Raw genomic sequence first — 25,395 nt, 5'->3', positions numbered from 1 at the left:
TATGTAGGAGCCAATATGAGCATCCAGGTTCCACTATTGGTTATTGACCGGAGACGTGTCTCGGTCATGTCTACATTGTTCTCGAACCCGTAGGGTCCGCACGCTTAAGGTTACGATGACAATTATATTATGAGTTTATGCATTTTTGATGTACCGAAGGTTGTTCGGAGTCCCGGATGTGATCACGGACATGACGAGGAGTCTCGAAATGGTCGAGACATAAAGATTGATATATTGGACGGCTATATTCGGACACCGGAAGTGTTCCGGGTGATTTCGGAGAAAACCGGAGAGTCGGAGGGTTACCGGAACCCCCCCCCCCGGGAGAAGTAATGGGCCATATGGGCCTTAGTGGAGAGAGAGAGGGGCAGCCAAAGGTGGGCCGCGCGCCTCCTCCCCCCTGGTCCGAATTGGACTAGGAGAGGGGGGGCGGCGCCCCCCTTTCCTTTTCCCTCCCCACTTCTTTCCCCCTCCTAGTAGGAGTCCTACTAGGAGGAGGACTCCTCCTTGGCGCGCCATAGGGGCCGGTCGGCCTCCTCCCCCTTGCTCCTTTATATACGGGGGTAGGGGGCACCCCTAGACACACAAGTTGATCCACGTGATCATATTCTTAGCCGTGTGCGGTGCCCCCTTCCACCATAGTCCTCGATAATATTGTAGCGGTGCTTAGGCGAAGCCCTGCGACAGTAGTACATCAAGATCGTCACCACGCCGTCGTGCTGACGGAACTCTTCCCCGACACTTTGCTGGATCGGAGTCCGGGGATCGTCATCGAGCTGAATGTGTGCTAGAACTCGGAGGTGTCGTAGTTTCGGTGCTTGATCGGTCGGGCCGTGAAGACGTGCGACTACATCAACCAAGTTAACGCTTCCGTTGTCGATCTACAAGGGTACGTAGATCACACTCTCCCCCTCTCATTGCTATGCATCACCATGATCTTGCGTGTGCGTAGGAAAATTTTGAAATTACTACGAAACCCAACACCTGGAGTGCTTGTAGCATCTCCAACAATTACAGTTTGGCATGTCACTATGAAATAGAGAGTAGTTTTTCTACACCCAGGCTTGGTGCACCCACACAAGAAAACGTACCAAAACATTTCAAAAAATTCTGAAACTTTGTGTGAATGATTATCAACAAATGTTATGGGCGCTTGCAAAATTTGGTGCTCAAATAACATTCAAGGAGCTCTCTATAAAAAAACAAATTCATTGAAAATTAGTCAAAATGTAAGTGCACTGTTTGAGCAGATTTTGTAATTTTATCTTTTTTGGAGAGAGCTCCTCCGTCCGAAAATACTTGTCCTAGAATTGATAAAAATGGATGTATCTAAAACTAAAATAGTTCTAGATACATCCATTTCTCCGACAAGTATTCTGGATGGAGGGAGTACAAACAAAGAGAGGCAAGTTAGGTTGTCGTGCTTGTTGTTGTACGGATGTTAAGGAGGACAAAGGCAGCAACAACATCTTGGTTCTTTATTTTTAGCTTCAGAGATAAGATACCTTGTGCAACGCAAAAGTGTTTTCCTGTTAGAGCATCGTCGACGCTGTGTACTGCAAATAAAAACACATCGGAGGTTCTAAAATGACCCAAAGAATCAAAGGTGAAAAATTGGGATTCATTCATACATATGTCAAGTTGACAAGCTAAAACCAGTCACTTGGATCACAAATAATGTTCACTCAGCTTGAACCTAAAATAAAGAACCAATATGTTTATAATCCATGAAACATGCACATCATACTTTATCATTTTTGAAATCTGCCATTTGTATAGAACATCGGAGCTTAGACCTAAAACTTTACCTGGAGAATGGGGAGGACAGTGCCAACATGAGCAGCAAAAAACATGATTTTGGCATCAAAAGCATCATGGCAATATACAATAGATAACTTGTAAAATTAGCAAGCGCCCGCGTAAACAAATGGCAAACAAAAATAGGTAAAAGGATAGAAACATGTATATGAGAGTACCTATATGCAAGATTAACTACCGAACCTCTAAAGATTATTACGCTGTTGGAGAAATATGAAACATGACATTTGTACTGCACTTAAAAATGAACACCCAATTTACTACGCGCACGCAATATCATGGTGATGCATCATAGCCCAAACTAAGATTGTCTTGTACCAAGCTTCCCAATAAATATAGTGATCAGGGGAGCCTGCAGAAATTCAGGAACAATTAATATATGGATTAATAGGCCTGAGACATTAATGGGAGAGCACATACAACATATAATCAGGCTGCAAACAAACCAATGAGAAAGAAGTGGAGAAATATCTTTAAGAGGCTAAAGGAAAATCTGATTACATAGAACAGAGTATACACAATAGGAAAATGATCACAATTCACTCTCTGCAATGTAACAACAGTCCATACGCATCTATTCCTCCCAAATCACAGTACCTTAATTTCAGAAACTAATAACCAGTCCAAAAGACATACAAATTATCAGAAAATCGTCACCAGACTGGCAATCAGATAGAAGGTCGAAATGAATTGGTCATGCAACAGACCCTCATTGGAGAAAAGAATATACAACACACTGGGATATGATTATGCTGAAAAGGAAACATAAATGAGAGGTAGTGACATCAAGAATCATTCTGTGGCGAAGATAGTTTAAAAAAAAGTGACGACCGAGGAAGATTACGTACCCAACTCTGTACCTTCCCAATTCCCTATGGCGAGCGTTGCGTCGGTACTCCTCTGTCGAGCTGCTCATTGTTCTGCAGCTTGTTGTCATCTACCTGCGGCTGACCATGATGAAACACTTTTGCAGCCACGCGCATTTGGGTGGCACCTCGAGGCAATAAGCCAAGGGCACAACAGGAGGAGGACGCCGGGATTACGACCGAATAATGATGGTCAGCAGCGGCAGTTTGTGCCGATGTTGCGAGTAGAATGGGCGATGACCTGCGTTTCATTGCTGGATTAAACAGCTCTGAAACAAAAAAAAGTCAAAATTGAAGCCGTTCCAGGTCTCGCAATGCATCATAGGTTCCAATGTAGGTGTAGCAGGAATTGATCATAACAGGAAACAATGCATATGTAGCAGGTATTGATCTACATAGCAAACATTGTCGTTGCTACCTGTTTTTGTTGCCTGTGTGCACAAAAGTAGCATCCCAAAGATCAGATAGTTAGGTTGTCCTGGCTATGCATCACACACACAAAATAGTACTGCATATGAATTTTATAAAGTCGTCTTCTAAGGGGCACATACATTGTCCAAATTAGAAAATTAGAAAATTGTAGTCTTGAATTAAACCTGCCAAATTAGAAAATTGTCCAAAGAAGTATGTAAGGTAGCGGTGCATTACCTTCAGGTCCTCCAATATACATGTAAAATAATTCTGAAGCTCAGAACCCTAGAAGTATGTGATGATCTCTTGCCGGATTCTGCACAAAAAATAATGCAAAGCTAAATAAGACTATCTTGAGCAGGTCACAATATAGGGAATATCTTTTTTAGAAGATATAATTTGAATCATCCCACATGAGGTTTCAGCTTGCCAGCTAAGACTTTAAGTGATGTGGATTTTCCAACTCCATTTGTTCCAACAAGGCCGCATATCTGGGAAGACCTTGAGACGGGCTAATTGATCGATTCTATCAAAAAGGATAAGCTTCAGGAGAGATTGGGAAACCTACAAACAATGAACAACACAAGTTCAGACAAGCAATAGGTGGTGTCTTTCTCAGATCCATCGGAAGGTTGATGATCTCGATGGCATAAAATTGGCATTCTGCACCAAGGATTACAGCGGAAGACAATGTTATAAGACATACAACTGTACTTTCACAAAACAACAGAAGTTCTTCTCTTGTTTAATCAACTGACATGATGTTAGAGACGTATACTGTGTATACCTTGTGCAAATAACACAATCTGCCTCCGCTCTTCCGGGATGAACATGACCATGAATGGGGGTCTAACATTGATGCAAAGCTTCCCTGCACCAACAACCAAAAACATTCTGCAATGAACCATTGAGTAATCTAAAAACCAACATTCACATCCAAAATGAACCCAACTCTACATCTAAAACCAATCTTAAATAAAATAAGAAAAATGCAACATCAAGATCAAGATCTCAGCAATCGATTATTCGAAAGACTGAAGAAGATCAGAAATACTAAATCTCAGTAACCCAATTAAAGGATTTCAAAGGACGCCGCCACCCCGCGCTCATGTCCTTCTGTGGGGCAGCAGATGAAGGCCGGCGGGATGCTCACGCTCTCCCGCCTTCTTGGGGCAGAAGAGGAGAACTGGCGGGGGGCTGCTCACACTCGCGGGGAAGCAGAAGAGGAACGGCGGGGCGGCGTCCGAGGAGAGGATCGGCGGCCGGCGACGGAGGGCGAGCGGAGCGAAGGACCGTGGTCGCGAAGGCGAGGCAAATGGGAGCCAAGAGGAGCTCGTTCCCTTCAAGCTTGATGCCGATGGCAACCGCGGGAAGCCGGCAAAGCATCCTCGAGTAGCGGCGCTGAGCAGCGGGAGGCGGCTGGTGCGGGCGGGGCGGGGGCTAGCGGCGGGTGCGGAGCCTGTCGACCGGCGGCGCTGAGCGGCGGGAGGCGACCGGTGCGGGCGGGGTGGGGCGACCGACGGTGAGAATGGGGAGGCAGGGGCGCAGCGGTTCCCGAGCGTGGTGGGCTCGAGCATGGGGGCGAGCAGTTCCCGAGCATGTCGGGGAGTCTGTTTTGCGAGCGTGTGGCTTAAGTCGTTTCATTAGTGAGGGGATTACGTTTCGTAAGTGGCCAATTTTATTAACGATGGCATGATGAGTAATTAAAACATAAAACACGTTTAGTAGGCTGGAGGGATGTAGACCATCGGATTGCAAGTTTCGATGGATAGTATGATTTGGTTCTCCGCCTTCTCGTGCTTTTATAGGGATAGTAGATAGTAGACAGTAGATAGTAGATAAAACACCAAAAGAGAGAACGGCGCGCGTTTCCTTCCATCCCACTATAATAATCACGCTTCCTTATCGCGGGCAGCCCACGACGTCACGTTCGCCGCTGCCTCCGGGAAAAAAGCGGTTGCCCACGCAATCCGGCGGGAGCGTAGCGCCACGCCCTCCTCGCTTCCCCGCGTCCTTGCTTTTGACCGTCCTGCCCCCAACCGTCGGCCCCCTTCCCCGCCACGCTCCAGGGGTAGAACCGGCACCGCCCGCCCCGCCCGTCCCTCTCCCCCTCCCGTTTATAGGAAAAGAAAAAACATCCCCCGCTGGGCCGCAGCGGCACCACCACCCAAAGCAAAGCGGAGCTGCGGAAGCGCGAAGGGGACGCAAGGGAGCGAAGCGCGGCGCGTCAGCGGGCAAACCCTAGGCGTACGGCGGGCGCCACAGCCCCCCGGCGGGCGGGCTCCGCACGGCTCGGCAGCGCGGCTCGGCTCGATTCCGTCGGGCGTGGCCCGGCCAGGCGGCCATGTCGAACAGGTACCGCGATTTCTCCGCTCCCCTAGCTCGCTCCGGGGCCCCGCGGCCGATGATTCGAGCTGGTTTAGACGGCGTCGTTGAGCTTGGAGGTGGAATCGGTGCCTGTAACGAGCGTAGCGGTTTTGGGTTGGATTTAGCTTACTGTGCTACCTTCGTGGTGCGCGCGGCCTGGAGGAGACTATGATTTGAGTGAGGTTGCTGCTTTTTTTGGGGGGTGTGATCTGAGGTAATCGAGCTGGCGCTGGCGTGACAGAGCATGCAATTTCAGATTTCAGTAAGCCTCTGGCCGCTGATGTGGCCGATTTGAACTCCGAGGGGTCATCGCTAATCTCGTATGGTTGTGGCTGTGGTTGTGGTATACTGTGAATCACTATGTGTTGATTGGGTTTTCTATCGAGCCGCCCAGGTTTTTATTGCCGATCAGGGGCTGGTACAAATGCAATGGTACCACGCCTACAATTTAGCACCTGGTTGCAATTCAGTTGGCGAAAATGAAGGGGATGGTGACTTCTGTAGAAATAGGACAGTGGTCACGGTACGTACAATTGACAGAAGGGAATGATGGTGTTGGCAATTAATATCTGAATTCCTTATAAGTAAGTGAGAGCAAAATTACAAGGTAACAATGATGTATTAGCGAAAAAATAGACGACAAATGCAAGTTCTGAATACATGAGGAGGCACTTGTCTGGATGATGATCCGCGAGGAACTGATCACCATGATTCCTAGTATAGTGATATGTTCTTATTTGGCTTAGGAGTCGCGTATCAGCACTGCGCGGCTTATGAAAGTGTAGCTTTCAACTAGCATTTTCGCAGTTCCCTTTCTAATTTGTTGATTTTTTTTCTACTTAGATGAGAATCTTTTAATATCGGTGGAATCACTTACAGATTTGTTTGTTGCTTTCTGTGTCCATCAGGTCCATTTGCAAGTTCTTTGTGAATGGTGCTTGCTTTAAAGGAGACTACTGCCAATTCTCCCATGACTGGAATGATCAACCAAATGATGTAACATATTAACTTACATATTTAGTAATCTTCTGGTCAATTTGCATTCATAGCCTGCATATTCATAACAGTCTAGTGTTCATCACCGTAATGCTTATTCACGCAGGTCTGCACATTTTACCAGAATGGTGTGTGCTCTTATGGCAGCCGTTGCAGATATGAACATGTTGAAGTTTCTTCTGAATACACCCAACCATCAACTACTGCAGCACTTGCACCATCCAACTCTTATCTGTCATGGTGTCCTCTTTGTGAGGGGGAAATAGATGTGAGCAACCAGACGCACAAAAGTTTATCGGTATGCTCTGTGCATCAGTCTACCTGGAGATTTGATGATGAAGATTGCATTCCAGAGGATGGGAACAGCTTGTCATCAGCGCTAACTGCACAAAACCAAGCGCTCCACCCACTTGCTCATCTGCCCATATGCTCTTTTGCCGCAGCTGGAACTTGTCCCTATGGGAAAGAGTGCCCTCAGATGCATGGGGATCCATGCACAACCTGTGGAAAACAGTGCTTGCATCCCTACCGGCCCAGCGAAGGTGGGGCTCATATCAAGCTCTGCAAGAGAAACAACAAACGTCTTGAGACCTTGAAAAAAAGTGAAGAGATGGAATGTAGTGTGTGTTTGGACCGTGTGCTTTCAAAGCCCACAGCAGCGGAAAAGAGGTTTGGGCTTCTACCTGAATGTGACCATGCCTTCTGTATCACATGCATTAGGAAGTGGCGCAGCAGCTCTCTTACATCTTCTATGGATATCGACTCTACAGTCAAGGCTTGTCCAATATGCCGCAAAGTCTCGTACTATGTCATTCCTAGTGCTACATGGTACTCCTCGAAGGAGGAAAAACAGGATATAATTGACGGTTACAAGGCCAAGCTCAAGTAAGATTCCTTTTTCTTCATTTAGTCTTACCATGATGCCCGTCCTTATGTGGTCAGTATGGATTTTTACTTTTTGAGATGGAAATAAGGAAATTCTTAAGTTAGTAACAACAGATCGAATGGTTGCATGCATCTCACTATATAATCTTTAAGTTAATAGTACCTCAGAGAAAATTTCATTTGTATGTTCTTCAGAGTAGATGTCGATTCATGTTACATTTGTCTAAGCCACAAATATGTTATTGCAGGTCGATTGATTGTAGGTACTTTGACTTTGGAAGGGACACTTGCCCCTTTGGTGGTCGATGTTTCTACAAGGTATACATATGCTATCTTGTTTCCGATTTAAATCTATCATCCCGTATACATCTTATATAATGTGTGAATTATCAACTGAAACTTGACTAGTGCCCCAGAGTGATATTTTGCCCGTTGTTACCTTCTCATACTTAATGTGCAGCAGCAGTTCCGAATGAAGCCTAACTAAAATTCTAATGGCAGTAACTTCATAACTGCTGATGATAAGTTGTGCAAATAATTTACCATAGTTTGAACTTTGAACTAGCGCCTCTACATAAGACCGGCAATATTAAGTGTTCTGCAATCAGCTTAGGTGACGTGGAACGTTGAGAAGATAAGCTAAATGGTGTGTTCATCAAAGCCATGCTTTGTAAAATAGTGACTGTCAGATGGCCTCGGAATATGACCATTGTAATTTGACTCATGTAATGAACTGTGCAAAATAATACTCCCTCCGATCCGAATTAATTGACGCAGGACATTGTATAGAGGCCGCGTCAATTAATTTGGATCCGAATTAATTGACGCAGGACATTGTATAGAGGCCGCATCAATTAATTTGGATCGGAGGGAGTAACATACATAGTGGTTCTCTTCTCCTTCCTTTCTATATTAGTCAATTGTCTGTTTTCCTACGCTCTTTGCTTCTTCGGTTTGACTCGTGCAGTACTGTATGTTCTCCAGCATGCCTACACCGATGGGCGCTTGGAGGAGCCGGCAACGGTGGCTGTGCTTCATTTTCATGCCGACAATGGAAGTATAGAGCATGCAAGAAATATTGGGTTGGTACTCTCTATTGGTGGTCTTCTCTAATATAATGTATAACCTCTGCTTGCTTTCTGATGGAAAATTCTAATATGTATAACCTCTGCTTGCATATCCGATGGAAAATTCTGTTCCAACATGTAGATTGGCGTACTTGCTCAGCCGGTTACATCTATAGGTAAAGACATGAAACCATGCATCTCAAATTAAGGTCTGTTTTGGTTCGATGCAGTTCTTCCAATACCGTTCTTCCATAACTAAGCTGAGGTTGCAATCATCTGACCATGCACTTCTGAATTTTGTTTTGCGCTGAACAATTCAAAACATCCAGAAGGAAGCAGTTGAGAAGAGAAGTACGTACTTACTTAGGGAGCCATAACTTTCTCTCCCGCTGGTGGTTGCTGCCAACTTATAATCCACACGTAGTCAGCTGCTGTAAAAGCAGAGGGTTCCTGACCGTTGGATCATGTCTTCTCAAGACTTTCGTGGTTCTTACTCTTCACTGCTGAATGCAGAAACTTCAGTTTGCCGCCGTAAATCTCCAAAAAAGTTACAAGACAACTGTAAACCTAACGACAGCGGAGATGTCATGCCTCAGATCATCACGGGTTCCTTGTCATGAACAATCATTGTGTTGTCTTTGGGCTAGGAGTTCTCCTGTCGAACATCAGAACTTCACGTCGTTACCTTGCCCGTGTACGAAAGGCACTGTATATACTCGTAGTGGTACATCCTGTCCGTTTCTCGTCCATGGAGTAAATAATTTGTTCAGGCTATACAGGTAGAACAGTGCAACGCAGATCCTTCCATACGTGAATTTATGCTTTGGCCCGCGGGTTGAAACCTGCAAGGTCTCGGTGGTACTTGCAGTGCAGGTCCCATCTAGATATTTACACGAATTGTGCAAAACGAATTTGACCTGAACTTCGTTGTCCTTCTCAGTTCATTTCCTCGTTCCTAATTTTCATTGTAAGTTGTTCGAGATATCAAGTAGTTAGACCGTAGCTTCATTTCCCCGTTGCTGCCTTGTGTGGGCGAGTTTACTGGGAGGAAATCAATCAATGTGAATTGTCTAAATCTAACAGGGAAAACACTGAAAGCGTCTTGTAACTCACACGTACCGCTTTCGTCTGTATCTCACCACCTACCTTCTTCCATGCCAAGGCTATAACCGGACTATGTATCTTTCTACGTGTGCAATCGATCGATCGTGCGGAAGAATGTGCTTGATTCAGGTTCGTAGCAGCTAGACAGCCCAGCTTGATTCTCGCGGAGACAAATTTATAAGCGCGGAAATAAACGAGCAACAGAACATTGAGGGGCAATAAGATGAGGAACTCCTAGGCTCCTGGTCCTAGATGGTACTACTGGTAACAGGTCACTGTCTTCAGGTTCGTTGCCTATGAACATAGGCAGATGGGGGCAAGTCGAGCAAAGAAAACAAGAACTGAAATGCAAACAATGAAGAGAAGATTTAACACAACACACACAAACACACGAGAGATCGATTACGCGGCACCGGAGATACAGAAATAGAACCACCATCCAATCTTTATTCATAGAACCAACGACACACGAGACAGAAATAATACACGCAGCAATGTATGATACAAAAGAATATTAAGCAACGGAGTAACGCCCACGCCCCACTCAGACGAACACAACACAACCCATCACTACTCGTTACTACTGCTCCCCCTAAACTCAGAAGCGAAGTGACCGTCGCCGCCGGACGAGCGACGACGCACCGCCACCGCCACCACCACCACCACCAGCTCACCGCCTACTGTGCGACGAGCAGGGACAGCACGGCGGAGCAGGCCACGGCCAGCGCCGACGCGGCGGCCCCGGCGGCCGCGCCCGTGACCGGGGCCGGCGCCGGCGGCATGCTCGCGTCCATCTCCTGCGCGGACGCCGCCGCGAACAGCAGCGCGGTCACGGCCACGACCACCACGGCTGCGCGAGACGCCATTGCTGCTGGGATGCGAGACGGCGAGGCTGGCTTGGCTTAGCTGCTAAGGTGGTATGTCAATCAGAGAGGTGGGGAGTGCGGTGCAGTGCTGCTTATCGCTTAGCGGTGGTGAGAGTGGGGGAGGCACCGGGAGGGGTATATATGGAGGCTTGGCGCGGCGGTATGGGGTGGGAGGCCGCGGTCCCGGCGCGCGCGACGCGTGGGTATCGCCGCGCGACACGTCGGGCGCGCCGATGGCGGAGGTGGCGCGAGCGCGAGGCGGGCCGGTCGAAGTCTCGGCGCGCGCACGCGATTCCTTCGGGGCTGACGCCCACGGCCCAACCGGCGTGACGCTGGCGCCGCAACCAACCGCGGCGCGCGCGTTTCCTGCACGCCTCCCGGGCCAGCTAGGCCAAGGCCGACATCGTACCGGTCGGTCGGCGTGCGCGCGTGGTGAGGCGTAGCTGCGTACGCTGGGTTGCCTCTCGCGCATGGCAATGGCAGGTCGCCGTAATTCACGTGATTATCATCGGTGGCCGTTGAACTGTTATTTTTCTCGTCAAAATAATTGCGGCGACCACTCGGTATGGTGAGACTTTCCGCGATACGTTACGCCTACGCTGGAACGTTGCGATCACGGTGTGGCACGATGTGCGGTCGTGCAGATGTACCGGCTCCGCTACGAAACGTGCCACGGCCACATGCGCCGTGTGGAACGCTCGGAAGTCTTGGCGTAAGCGCCCTGCATCCGCTCCGTGTACTTCCTCTGTTTCAAATTACTCGTCGCAGAAATGAATGTATCTAGAACTAAAATACATCTTAGATACATCCATATTTGTGACAAGTAATTCGAAACGGAGTATTATATACCGAACGAACGCATGGACGACGACGACCGGACCAAGGCCGGGGCGAACGTTCCGACGGACCGATCCGCCAACTTGCAGTGCTCTTCCACGCGAGGTCGGCACAGACGCTTGTCCTGGCGGAGATGGCACGCACGCCACGGACTTTCCCGCCAACTTGTGTGTCGCATGCAGTTTGCAAGTGGTTCCAAGCAAGGTAGGCGCCAGTAGAACATGGCACGGCCGTGCTCACGTATTTTTCATCTTCTTCGACGGAGACCGAGGACGAGGAGGGCCGACCAAACGTGCAGTACCCTGAGGCACGCCCGTCACCTGTATTCAATTCGTGGAACTGGAACCTTCAGTTGGAAGAGCCAGGGGAGGTAGCCATCGCCATCGCCCTGGAAGAATCTTCTAGGTGCACCTAAAGCCCGACCGGCAGGCCCGTTCGTTTTGTTCTACGGTTAGTCCCAACGGCAGCTCATCCGCCGGCCCGCCGCTCGGTTCGCTGGCGGAATAGTTGTGTCTTCCTACGAAGATGTGATTTTGAAATGATCCGGCTCACGTTGTTGGTCTGCAGAATATATGCGACGATATTTCTTCGGGATTTTGTGCTCTGGCCGTCTCGCGTCGCACGCAAGGCCGGAACCGTTCGATGAATCTGGGTGGGAGCCGCAAGGATCCGAGACGTCTGAACGGGCCAGATCGATCGGCGCCGCCGTATGTAGTACGCGGTATCCAGCTATCCATCGTTTGATTGCACGGACGGACACGATGCGGCGAAAGGGAGTGCTCAGCTGAAGGGAGGAATGCTGTCAGTTCGGCGGTTCGTCGACATGGCAGCTGCCACATTCCCATTTTTTCGAGGGACTAGTCGGTCGACCGGTTCTGCCGCCTCGGCGGCTACATACAGATTACAGAGATCGGTCCGTTTATTATTATTATTATTCAGTGATATTTCCGTGTACGTTCTCCATTCGCTTTATTTCCCTGGGGAGAGCAAAGCTCCGTGTGACAGTGTCACGTAATTTTGCGGTGGCCGTGCCCCGCGGATGATCGCCGATTGCGGCCTGGAGCTGCGGGTCACCGTGGTGCGACATCACGGCCAGCGCAGACGACGTGGGCGGTGGACGCCCAGGCGGCAACGACAAGGGCTAAACAGAGGTGGTGGACAAAGAAAGATTTTGAGACAATGACTGGGGGCGGAGATGTGGGCGGGCACGTCCACGTGACGATTATTACAGCAACATGGCACGATTATTGCAGCATCAACAATGGATGATTAGAAGAACAGTGTTATCCTCTAACCATCAGAGTTCAAGTCTTAAATTTGACAATGGTGCCCACATTTTCTGGATTTATTTCAGGCCTTCCGGCGATGTGTGTTTAGTGGGAGGAGACGTTCCAGTCGACTAGGAAGGCGTCTGTGATGACTTCGTCAATCTCAAAATGATGCGCCGGCTTAGTCTCTCACATGTGCTCATAGGGGCAGGGCGTCTGTGACGGAATTGTCAATCTGAAGATGATGTGCCGACTCAGCCTCTTCGAGGTGCTCACAGGGGCAGGAGGGATGTACGTGTGTGCGTTCATATGTCTGAGTGTATGTGTGTATGTATATTGTGTTAAAAACATACATATTAGTACATCTTAGTTTGCCGTGGATAAATGTGAACAATGCAGAAACGTCCGTTGTGTCGAGTGGTATGTTTCTTGATTTTGTGTCATTGCCTTGGCGAGATGGGTCGTCACTCATGTGTATTGGTTTACGACGCGTGTTCGTGGCGTGGTGTGACATTAATGACATGAGCTATCTTTTTCAATAGAGAACTTTTTTCTGTAATGGATATATCTATTTGAACCATTCGGTGCCGCTTTTTATTTTATGATGTATCTACTTTGTCTGATTTAGTGAGATGATGCCTATTGTAAACTGTAAAGATACGGCTTTTCAGAGACTGGTATGGCGTTCTTCTCTAAGATGTCATTTGTTCTCCTTAATGAACTTGGCTATTGTGAACACTTGTTCAGGGGTCATGATGGACATTCTTCTCTAAGATGTCATATGCTCTACTCAATGAACTTGGCTATTGTGAGCACTTGTTTGGGGGTCATGATAGACCTTGTGTAGTTGTGTTTGCTCATGGAAGTGCACATTCCTCGCATTATGAGGATTTCTTAGGTGATGATGCAAAACAGGGTTTTGTGTGTCCTTTTGCTCGGCCAATGGAACTGGTTTGAGTGCTTCCATTTGGTCTTTATAGTGTCTAATCATTTTTTGTTGTAGGGGTAATTATCTGATTGAACTCTCTTGGTGAAGATGTGACGCACATTACCAGTGTTGAGTTAAGACCTGGTAGATTTAGAACCCTTTGTTCCCCTAAAAAAAGATTCAGAGCCCTTTGAATGCCACTTGGTCATGGATGCTTGGTGGTACGTACCTCTTGATGGAGAACGTTGCAGAAAACAAAAATTTTCCTACGGTTTCACCAAGATCCATCTAGGAGTTCATCTAGCAACGAGTGATTAGATGCATCTACGTACCTTGTAGATCGCGAGCGGAAGCGTTCAAAGAACGGGGATGAGGGAGTCGTACTCGACGTGATTCGAATCACCGAAGATCCTAACACCGAACGGACGGCACCTCCGCGTTCAACACACGTACGGAACAACCACGTCTCCTCCTTCTTGATCCAGCAAGGGGGGAGGAGAGGTTGAGGGAGATGGCTCCAGCAGCAGCACGACGGCGTGGTGGTGATGGAGCTGCAGTACTCCGGCAGGGCTTCGCCAAGCACTATGGAGGAGGAGGTGTTGGAGAGGGAGAGGGAGGCACCAAAGGCAAAGGTAAGAAGTCCTCCATCTCCCCCACTATATATAGGAGGGCCAAGGGGGGGCGCCGGCCCTAGGAGATCTAATCTCCTAGGGGGGTGCGGCCAAGGGGGAGGAATCCCTCCTCCCCAAGGCACCTAGGAGGTGCCTTCCCCTCCTAGGACTCTTCCCTCCTTGAAACCCTAGGCGCATGGGCCTCTTGGGGCTGGTGCCCTTGGCCCATGTAGGCCAAGGCGCATCCCCTACAGCCCATGTGGCCCCCCGAGACAGGTGGCCCCACCCGGTGGACCCCCGGGACCCTTCCGGTGGTCCCGGTACAATACCGGTGACCCCGAAACTTGTCCCGATGCCCGAAATAGCACTTCCTATATATAATTCTTTACCTCTGGACCATTCCGGAACTCCTCGTGACGTCCGGGATCTCATCCGGGACTCCGAACAACATTCGGGTTACTGCATATACATATCCCTACAACCCTAGCGTCACCGAACCTTAAGTGTGTAGACCCTACGGGTTCGGGAGACATGTAGACATGACCGAGATCGCTCTCCAGTCAATAACCAACAGCGGGATCTGGATACCCATGTTGGCTCCCACATGCTCCTCGATGATCTCATCGGATGAACCACGATGTCAAGGATTCAAGCAACCCCGTATACAATTCCCTTTGTCAATCGGTATGCTACTTGCCCGAGATTCGATCGTCGGTATCCCAATACCTCGTTCAATCTCGTTACCGGCAAGTCACTTTACTCGTACCGTAATGCATGATCCCGTGACCAGACACTTGGTCACTTTGAGCTCATTATGATGATGCATTACCGAGTGGGCCCAGTGATACCTCTCCGTCATACGGAGTGACAAATCCCAGTCTTGATCCGTGTCAACCCAACAGACACTTTCAGAGATACCCGTAGTATAACTTTATAGTCACCCAGTTACGTTGTGACGTTTGGCACACCCAAAGCACTCCTACGGTATCCGGGAGTTACACGATCTCATGGTCTAAGGAAAGGATAGTTGACATTGGAAAACTCTAGCAAACGAACTATACGATCTTGTGCTATGTTTAGGATTGGGTCTTGTCCATCACATCATTCTCCTAATAATGTGATCTCGTTATCAATGACATCCAATGTCCATAGTCAGGAAACCATGACTATCTGTTGATCAACGAGCCAGTCAACTAGAGGCTTACTAGGGACATGTTGGTGTCTATTATTCACACATGTATTACGATTTCCGAATAACAAAATTATAGCATGAATAAAGACAATTATCATGAAAAAGGAAATATAATAATAATAATGCTTTTATTATTGCCTCTAGGGCATATTTCCAACAGTCTCCCACTTGCACTAGAGTCAATAATCTAGTTACATTGTGATGAATCGAACACCCATGGAATTCTGGTGTTGATCATGTTTTGCTCTAGGGAGAGGTTTAGTCAATGGATCTGCTACATTCAGGTCCGTGTGTACTTTACAAATATCTATGTCTCCATTTTGAACATTTTCACGAATGGAGTTGAAGCGACGCTTGATGTGCCTTGTCTTCTTGTGAAATCTGGGCTCCTTGGCAAGAGCAATAGCTCCAGTGTTGTCATAGAAGAGCTTGATCGGCCCCGACGCATTGGGTATGACTCCTAGGTCGGTGATGAACTCCTTCACCCAAATTGCTTCATGCGCTGCCTCCGAGGCTGCCATGTACTCCGCTTCACATGTAGATCCCGCCACGACGCTCTGCTTGCAACTGCACCAGCTTACTGCCCCACCATTCAAAATATACACGTATCCGGTTTGTGACTTAGAGTCATCCAGATCTGTGTCGAAGCTAGCGTCGACGTAACCCTCTACGACGAGCTCTTCGTCACCTCCATAAACGAGAAACATTTCCTTAGTCCTTTTCAGGTACTTCAGGATATTCTTGACCGCTGTCCAGTGTTCCTTGCCGGGATTACTTTGGTACCTTCCTACCAAATTTACGTCAAGGTTTACATCAGGTCTGGTACACAGCATGGCATACATAATAGAACCTATGGCTGAGGCATAGGGGATGACACTCATCTCTTCTATATCTTCTGCCGTGGTCGGACATTGAGCTAAGCTCAATTTCACACCTTGCAACACAGGGCAAGAACCCCTTCTTAGACTGATCCATATTGAACTTCTTCAATATCTTATCAAGGTATGTGCTTTGTGAAAGACCTATGAGGCGTCTTGATCTATCTCTGTAGATCTTGATGCCTAATATATAAGCAGCTTCTCCAAGGTCCTTCATTGAAAAACTCTTATTCAAGTAGGCCTTTATGCTGTCCAAGAGTTCTATATCATTTCCCATCAAAAGTATGTCATCTACATATAATATGAGAAATGCTACAGAGCTCCCACTCACTTTCTTGTAAACGCAGGCTTCTCCATAAGTCTGCGTAAACCCAAACGCTTTGATCATCTCATCAAAGCGAATGTTCCAACTCCGAGATGCTTGCACCAGCCCATAAATCGAGCGTTGGAGCTTGCACACCTTGTCAGCATTCTTAGGATCGACAAAACCTTCTGGCTGCATCATATACAACTCTTCCTTAAGGAAACCATTAAGGAATGCCGTTTTGACGTCCATTTGCCATATTTCATAATCATAGAATGCGGCAATTGCTAACATGATTCGGACGGACTTCAGCTTCGCTACCGGTGAGAAAGTCTCATCTTAGTCAACCCCTTGAACTTGTCGATAACCCTTAGCGACAAGCCGAGCTTTATAGATGGTCACATTACCATCCGTGTCTGTCTTCTTCTTAAAGATCCATTTATTTTCTATGGCTCGCCGCTCAACGGGCAAGTCAGTCAAAGTCCATACTTCGTTTTCATACATGGATCCTATCTCGGATTTCATGGCTTCTAGCCATTTGTCAGAATCCGGGCCCGCCATCGCTTCTTCATAGTTCGAAGGTTCACCGTTGTCTAACAACATGATTTCCAAGATAGGGTTGCCGTACCACTCTGGTGCGGAACGTGTCCTTGTGGACCTTCGAATTTCAGTAGGAGCTTGATCAGAAGTATCTTGATCATCATCATTATCTTCCTCTCTAGTCGGTGTAGGCACCTCAAGAACATTTTCTTGAGTTGCGCCATTTTCCGGTTCAAGAGGTAATACTTCATCAAGTTCTACTTTCCTCCCACTTACTTCTTTCGAGAGAAACTCTTTCTCTAGAAAGGACCCATTCTTGGCAACAAAGATCTTGCCTTCGGATCTGAGGTAGAAGGTATACCCAACAGTTTCTTTTGGGTATCCTATGAAGACACATTTTTCTGACTTGGGTTCGAGCTTTTCAGGTTGAAGTTTCCTGACATAAGCATCGCATCCCCAAACTTTTAGAAACGACAGCTTAGGTTTCTTCCCAAACCATAATTCAAACGGTGTCGTCTCAACGGATTTCGACGGAGCCCTATTTAAAGTGAATGCGGCAGTCTCTAAAGCATAGCCCCAAAAAGATAGCGGTAAATCGGCAAGAGACATCATAGATCGCACCATATCCAATAGAGTGCGATTACGACGTTCGGACACACCATTACGCTGAGGTGTTCCAGGCGGCGTGAGTTGTGAAACTATTCCACATTTTCTTAAGTGTGTGCCAAACTCGTGACTCAAGTATTCTCCTCCACCATCTGATCGTAGAAACTTGATTTTTCTGTCACGTTGATTCTCAACCTCACTCTGAAATTCCTTGAACTTTTCAAAGGTCTCAGACTTGTGTTTCATTAAGTAGACATACCCATATCTACTTAAGTCATCAGTGAGGGTGAGAACATAACGATAGCCACCGCGAGCCTCAACACTCATTGGACCGCACACATCAGTATGTATGATTTCCAATAAGTTGGTTGCTCGCTCCATTGTTCCTGAGAACGGAGTCTTGGTCATTTTACCCATGAGGCATGGTTCGCACGTGTCAAATGATTCGTAATCAAGAGACTCTAAAAGTCCATCAGCATGGAGCTTCTTCATGCGTTTGACACCTATGTGACCAAGGCGGCAGTGCCACAAGTATGTGAGACAATCATTATCAACCTTACATCTTTTGGTACTCACACTATGAATATGTGTAGCATTACGCTCGAGATTCATTAAGAATAAACCATTCACCATCGGAGCATGACCATAAAACATATCTCTCATATAAATAGAACAACCATTATTCTCGGATTTAAATGAGTAGCCATCTCGTATTAAACGAGATCCTGACACAATGTTCATGCTCAAACTTGGCACTAAATAACAATTATTGAGGTTCAAAACTAATCCCGTAGGTAAATGTAGAGGTAGCGTGCCGACGGCGATCACATCGACCTTGGAACCATTCCCGACGCGCATCGTCACCTCGTCCTTCGCCAGTCTCCGCTTATTCCGCAGCTCCTGCTTTGAGTTACAAATGTGAGCAACTGCACCGGTATCAAATACCCAGGAGCTACTACGAGTACTGGTAAGGTACACATCAATTACATGTATATCACATATACCTTTTGTTTTGCCGGCCTTCTTGTCCGCTAAGTATTTGGGGCAGTTCCGCTTCCAGTGACCACTTTCCTTGCAATAAAAGCACTCAGTCTCGGGCTTGGGTCCATTCTTAGGCTTCTTCCCGGCAGCTTGCTTACCGGGCGCGGCAACTCCCTTGCCGTCCTTCTTGAAGTTCTTTTTACCCTTGCCCTTCTTGAACTTAGTGGTTTTATTGACCATCAACACTTGATGTTCCTTCTTGACTTCTACCTCTGCTGATTTCAGCATAGCAAATACTTCAGGAATGGTCTTTTCCATCCCCTGCATATTGAAGTTCATCACAAAGCTCTTGTAGCTCGGTGGAAGCGACTGAAGGATTCTGTCAATGACCGCGTCATCCGGGAGATTAACTCCCAACTGAGTCAAGCGGTTATGTAACCCAAACATAGTGAGTATGTGCTCACTGACAGAACTATTTTCCTCCATCTTACAGCTGAAGAATTTGTCGGAGACTTCATATCTCTCGACCCGGGCATGAGCTTGAAAAACCATTTTCAGCTCTTTGAACATCTCATATGCTCCATGTCTCTCAAAACGCTTTTGGAGCCCCAGCTCTAAGCTGTAAAGCATGCCGCACTGAACGAGGGAGTAGTCATCGGTACGTGCCTGCCAAGCGTTCATAACGTCTTGTTCTGCAGGGAGAACAGGTGCGTCACCCAGCGGTGCTTGTAGGACATAATCTTTCTTGGCAGCTATGAGGATGATCCTCAGGTTCCGGACCCAGTCCGTATAGTTGCTGCCATCGTCTTTCAGCTTGGTTTTCTCTAGGAACGCGTTGAAGTTGAGGACTACGTTGGCCATTTGATCTACAAGACATATTGTAAATATTTTAGACTAAGTTCATGATAATTAAGTTCATCTAATCAAATTATTCAATGAACTCCCACTTAGATAGACATCCCTCCTGTCATCTAAGTATAACATGATCCGAGTTAACTAGGCCGTGTCCGATCATCACGTGAGACGGACTAGTCAACGTCGGTGAACATCTTCATGTTGATCGTATCTTCTATACGACTCATGCTCGACCTTTCGGTCTTCTGTGTTCCGAGGCCATGTCTGTACACATGCTAGGCTCGTCAAGTCAACCTAAGTGTTTTGCATGTGTAAATCTGTCTTACACCCGTTGTATGTGAACGTTAGAATCTATCACACCCGATCATCACGTGGTGCTTCGAAACAACGAACTGTCGCAACGGTGCACAGCTAGGGGGAACACTTTCTTGAAATTATTATGAGGGATCATCTTATTTACTACCGTCATTCTAAACAAACAAGATGAAAAACATGATAAACATCACATGCAATCAAATAATAATAGTGACATGATATGGCCAATATCACATAGCTCCTTTGATCTCCATCTTGGGGCTCCATGATCATCTTGTCATCGGCATGACACCATGATCTCCATCATCATGATCTCCATCATTGTGTCTCCATGAAGTTGCTCGCCAACTATTACTTCTACTACTATGGCTAACGCGTTTAGCAATAAAGTAAAGTAATTTACATGGCGTTTCTCAATGACACGCAGGTCATACAAAAAATAAAGACAACTCCTATGGCTCCTGCCGGTTGTCATACTCATCGACATGCAAGTCGTGATTCCTATTACAATAGCATGAACATCTCATACATCACATATAGATCATTCATCATTCATCACAACTTCGGCCATATCATATCACAAAGCACTTGCTGCAAAAACAAGTTAGACGTCCTCTAATTGTTGTTGCAAGTTTTACGTGGCTGAAGTAGGGTTCTAGCAAGAACGTTTTCTTACCTACGTGAAAGCCACAACGTGATTTGTCAACTTCTATTTACCCTTCATAAGGACCCTTTTCATCGAATCCGCTCCAACTAAAGTGGGAGAGACAGACACCCGCCAGCCACCTTATGCAACTTGTGCATGTCAGTCGGTGGAACCGGTCTCACGTAAGCGTACGTGTAAGGTTGGTCCGGGCCGCTTCATCCCACAATACCGTTGAAGCAAGATAAGACTAGTAGCGGCAAGAAAGTTGACAACATCTACGCCCACAACAAATTGTGTTCTACTCGCGCAAGAAGAACTACGCATAAACCTGGCTCTGATACCACTGATGGGGAACGTTGCAGAAAACAAAAATTTTCCTACGGTTTCACCAAGATCCATCTAGGAGTTCATCTAGCAACGAGTGATTAGATGCATCTACGTACCTTGTAGATCGCGAGCGGAAGCGTTCAAAAAACAGGGATGAGGGAGTCGTACTCGACGTGATTCGAATCACCGAAGATCCTAGCACCGAACGGACGGCACCTCCGCGTTCAACACACGTACGGAACAGCCACGTCTCCTCCTTCTTGATCCAGCAAGGGGGAAGGAGAGGTTGAGGGAGATGGCTCCAGCAACAGCACGACGGCGTGGTGGTGATGGAGCTGCAGTACTCCAGCAGGGCTTCGCCAAGCACTATGGAGGAGGAGGTGTTGGAGAGGGAGAGGGAGGCACCAAAGGCAAAGGTAAGAAGTCCTCCATCTCCCCCACTATATATAGGAGGGCCAAGGGGGGGCGCCGGCCCTAGGAGATCTAATCTCCTAGGGGGGTGCGGCCAAGGGGGAGGAATCCCTCCTCCCCAAGGCACCTAGGAGGTGCCTTCCCCTCCTAGGACTCTTCCCTCCTTGAAACCCTAGGCGCATGGGCCTCTTGGGGCTGGTGCCCTTGGCCCATGTAGGCCAAGGCGCACCCCCTACAGCCCATGTGGCCCCCCGGGACAGGTGGCCCCACCCGGTGGACCCCGGGACCCTTCCGGTGGTCCCGGTACAATACCGGTGACCCCGAAACTTGTCCCGATGCCCGAAATAGCACTTCCTATATATAATTCTTTACCTCCGGACCATTCCGGAACTCCTCGTGACGTCCGAGATCTCATCCGGGACTCCGAACAACATTCGGGTTACTGCATATACATATCCCTACAACCCTAGCGTCACCGAACCTTAAGTGTGTAGACCCTACGGGTTCGGGAGACATGTAGACATGACCGAGATCGCTCTCCGGTCAATAACCAACAGCGGGATCTGGATACCCATGTTGGCTCCCACATGCTCCTCGATGATTTCATCGGATGAACCACGATGTCAAGGATTCAAGCAACCCCGTATACAATTCCCTTTGTCAATCGGTATGCTACTTGCCCGAGATTCGATCGTCGGTATCCCAATACCTTGTTCAATCTCGTTACCGGCAAGTCACTTTACTCGTACCGTAATGCATGATCCCGTGACCAGACACTTGGTCACTTTGAGCTCATTATGATGATGCATTACCGAGTGGGCCCAGTGATACCTCTCCGTCATACGGAGTGACAAATCCCAGTCTTGATCCGTGTCAACCAAACAGACACTTTCGGAGATACCCGTAGTATACCTTTATAGTCACCCAGTTACGTTGTGACGTTTGGCACACCCAAAGCACTCCTACGGTATCCGGGAGTTACACGATCTCATGGTCTAAGGAAAGGATACTTGACATTGGAAAACTCTAGCAAACGAACTATACGATCTTGTGCTATGTTTAGGATTGGGTCTTTTCCATCACATCATTCTCCTAATGATGTGATCTCGTTATCAATGACATCCAATGTCCATAGTCAGGAAACCATGACTATCTGTTGATCAACGAGCCAGTCAACTAGAGGCTTACTAGGGACATGTTGGTGTCTATTATTCACACATGTATTACGATTTCCGGATAACACAATTATAGCATGAATAAAGACAATTATCATGAACAAGGAAATATAATAATAATGCTTTTATTATTGCCTCTAGGGCATATTTCCAACACCTCTAAGGGTCCTTCATATTTTTGGTCACTCGACTCTCCATGCCCAATTTAGCTTATTATTATTTTGGAAGCAAAAGCCTTTCATCAATTCTTTATTTACTTTTTGCACCATGTCAAGCCGATGCAATCACAAAATAGTTCACATGCTGTGGAGTTACTTTACCTATGCAATAAACTTCATCATAATCATGGTTTTCATTTAAAGTGGTTTAAATGAAGAGACACACTCGCATCGGTCATCGCTTTGTCTGGTACATATTATATGTTGGTCATCCCCATGCCTAACTTTACAAGCATCAAAATTGACAAAATCATGCATCACTTCATCTTGAATGGAGATGACTGCGAGATCGTCAGGGATGCCTAGTTGCTTGCGAACTAGAAGAACGTGCGTCGTGCAAAAGTGATTGGTGGCTTAGCATAAATGACCTTCACTGGTTCGGGAGAGCTCTTGGGCTGCAATGGCCATGGCTTTTGTGGACCGACCTGACAGGCTGTGGTGGGGTCTCAGCCCCCATGCAATGCAGTGGAACTTATTCAGAGTATCCACATCCATCATCATTGGAGACAGTAAAATGTCATTGTTTTGGCATGACACCTGGTCCAGAAGCATCCCTCTTTGATATTTTTGCCTGCAACTCTTCGATATTCCGACACGTAAGAGTAAGTCAATCTTCAATGAGTTGCACAAGGACAGCTAGATTTGGCTGGTGAAAAAGTTAAACAGATTAGCGCAAGTGCATTATTTGATTTACTTGGTGTCTATCATCACGGTGACTCTATGACAATTGAGGCCGAGCACCATAGCCTTGCACTGGAACACTGGTGGGAAATACTCCTCCAACTCCGCCTATGCGGCCCAATTTAATAAGTTCTTCATGGAAACGACTTGTAAAGCCCACACGAAACCAAAATGTAGATTATTCTTATGACTTATCCCGCACACAAAAGCAAACATAACCATGTGTGAGCAAAGCTTGTTGCCGTTCTAGGCCTCCTTCTGAACGAAGCAAACTTGTTTAACCCAAGAGCTTTTAGAAGTCGGGAAGTCGTCGATGAGACCATATAATGTTGGCGACAACAATCTATATAGAAAATTGTTGCCTCGGAGAAGAAAACGCAGAGAGGGCCCGCATAACGCCCCAAGTCCGACAAGACAACCAGTGAACACAACTCTCACACGCTCCCCGGCGAGGTTGAAACTAACGAACCTTCATCGGTCGAAACTGGAACCAGGGGACCAATATGCACATTAGCGTCATCTGCTTTGCATGACAACGCCACCGAGACAAACCTGCAGAAAAAGAAAAAAGAACAATATGAATAAGTAGATCTGGGGACACACCACTATCCACATGCCTCCCACCGATACCATGAAGCACCATCACAACGAGAATGAGGCTGAGAGGACTTACTTCATGCCGACGGTGGCGCCATCGCCTCGCCACCAACGACCGGGGGACCAAATCTAAACTAATCTCACCCTACCAGGCTAACACCATCGGTTTGAAAGAGCGGGTTCCAGGCGCCCTACCACTGCTGAAGCGACGGACGGAGGGAGAGGGGGTCATGATCTTGCGGCACCGTCGCCCTAGCTCCTAGGGTTTCACTGGAGAGGGAGGGAGGAGAAAACACTTCGTTCCCCTTGCTACGGATTTCGATCGATTGGATCTTAGTCAACCGCCGCATCTTCACTAGCGAAATAATTACGTATATCGACATAGGCCACGTCGCAGCCGAGGACATCATCCAAAGTAGCATGACTATCCATCTGAACCCCGAAATGTTATCCAAACTTAAGAGTAGTTCTTGTGCCTTTTTGTCTAAAGGTTTCGACATACCCATGTCAAAACATGGCCACTCTGTATGTATTATAAAACTTTATTCTTGATGAAAAGGCAGCTTAGTCTATGATAGACATGTACTCTTTACTTCGGTGTCAAATATATATATATAAAAGAATTATTCACAGCTCATCAAGAGAGGCCCTGTTGGCCGGTCGATATATCCTCGCGGATAAGCCCCCCCCCCCCCCCCCCCCCCCCCCCCCCCCCCCCCCCTCTTGCCGTCTGCTCGAAGAAAAAAAAGGAGCTCATCAGTTTTCTGCCAAAGAATAACTGAGAGCAAGAAGCCCATTCAGACTTTGTTTCAGCAAAGGTAAGCCCATCAAGATTGCACCCGGAAAAAGAAAAATCAAGATTGCAGGGCAAAGAGGTCCGGCTACCTACTACGTGCACTGTATGACATGATCCTGAGAGTTCCCGGCTGGAATCAGTGCATATCAGCATATGTTACAGGGTGAGATGGAACCAACGCAATTATGAACAGACAGATACTCCAATGATCGGATGAGCTACTATCCACAACTCTAACCAAAAGAAATTCTCCAAGAGATGGAGGGAGAAAGAAGCCAGCATCTGATGGGAAACACACAGCCAGGTGTCCTTCTGCCAGGTGTTTTTGGCAGCGGCGCAGGAGACGCGAGATCATTGGCGTTGGCGAGAACGTGGCGTCGGCGGACCCACGACAGCACGGACCATCGATTGGCGCTCGGCCAGCCAAGGCCCCCCTGCCCATGGCGCCGCTGGTTGCCTGGTTGCACCGCGGGTTTGAATTGGCTCCGCGTACTTATTTTTTGCACGCTTTGCGCAACCAAAAAGAAGTTCTTGTGTTTTTTTTTGTGTTACTATAACGGCAAGTGGTCGACTTGTTTTTGCCAGCTAGAAACATGGTGTTGCAGGTCCGCACGACAAAAGCTAGAAGTTCCATCCATCCAGACCAGCACAAGTACAACGGAATACCTGTTTCTTTTTTCTTGTATATAAGAGGTACAGTGAAATGTCTGGATAAGCAGATCATGGGGAATGGAAGTCCTTTTTTTCTTGCGGCCAAGGCCTTGTACAACGGAAGGTGCTTAGAGAGATGTTTAGAAAAATAAACCGGATTTTTCTGAAGCACCGGTGCCTATTTCTACAGGAGAGACG

General features: G+C 47.4%; 1 protein-coding gene and 1 long non-coding RNA gene across 8 annotated transcripts; one reads left to right on the top strand and one right to left on the bottom strand.

Moving 5' to 3' along the window:
- Window positions 1-2,103: 2,103 nt before the first annotated feature.
- LOC125512441 lies at window positions 2,104-3,932 on the bottom strand. The gene is made up of 5 exons (XR_007285390.1): window positions 3,883-3,932; window positions 3,509-3,659; window positions 3,333-3,411; window positions 2,667-2,953; window positions 2,104-2,170 (listed from the first exon to the last, which is right to left on the bottom strand). It is a non-coding gene; the product is annotated as an uncharacterized LOC125512441 (long non-coding RNA).
- Window positions 3,933-5,228: 1,296 nt separating this feature from the next.
- Window positions 5,229-9,255, top strand: LOC125514382 (E3 ubiquitin-protein ligase makorin-like). 7 transcript variants are annotated; one of them, XR_007286380.1, is made up of 7 exons: window positions 5,229-5,450; window positions 6,371-6,458; window positions 6,565-7,343; window positions 7,592-7,661; window positions 8,311-8,425; window positions 8,553-8,586; window positions 8,740-9,255. XR_007286380.1 is itself a non-coding variant. In XM_048679693.1 (7 exons), the coding sequence occupies exons 1-6, from the start codon at window positions 5,440-5,442 to the stop codon at window positions 8,584-8,586; spliced, it is 1,080 nt and encodes a 359-aa protein (XP_048535650.1). In that variant the 5' UTR covers window positions 5,229-5,439; the 3' UTR covers window positions 8,740-9,255. The 7 variants fall into 7 exon arrangements, 4 of the variants coding, with proteins under 4 accessions (XP_048535650.1, XP_048535651.1, XP_048535649.1 ...); XR_007286382.1 differs by having other exon boundaries at window positions 8,733-9,255; XR_007286381.1 differs by having other exon boundaries at window positions 8,553-8,619.
- The last annotated feature ends 16,140 nt before the right edge of the window (window positions 9,256-25,395 follow it).

The sequence above is a fragment of the Triticum urartu genome, chromosome 6, assembly GCF_003073215.2.
Source record: "Triticum urartu cultivar G1812 chromosome 6, Tu2.1, whole genome shotgun sequence".
Lineage (NCBI taxonomy): Eukaryota > Viridiplantae > Streptophyta > Magnoliopsida > Poales > Poaceae > Triticum > Triticum urartu.
Note: the sequence above shows the minus strand (reverse complement) of the source record. Positions and strands in the feature narration are given on the sequence as shown.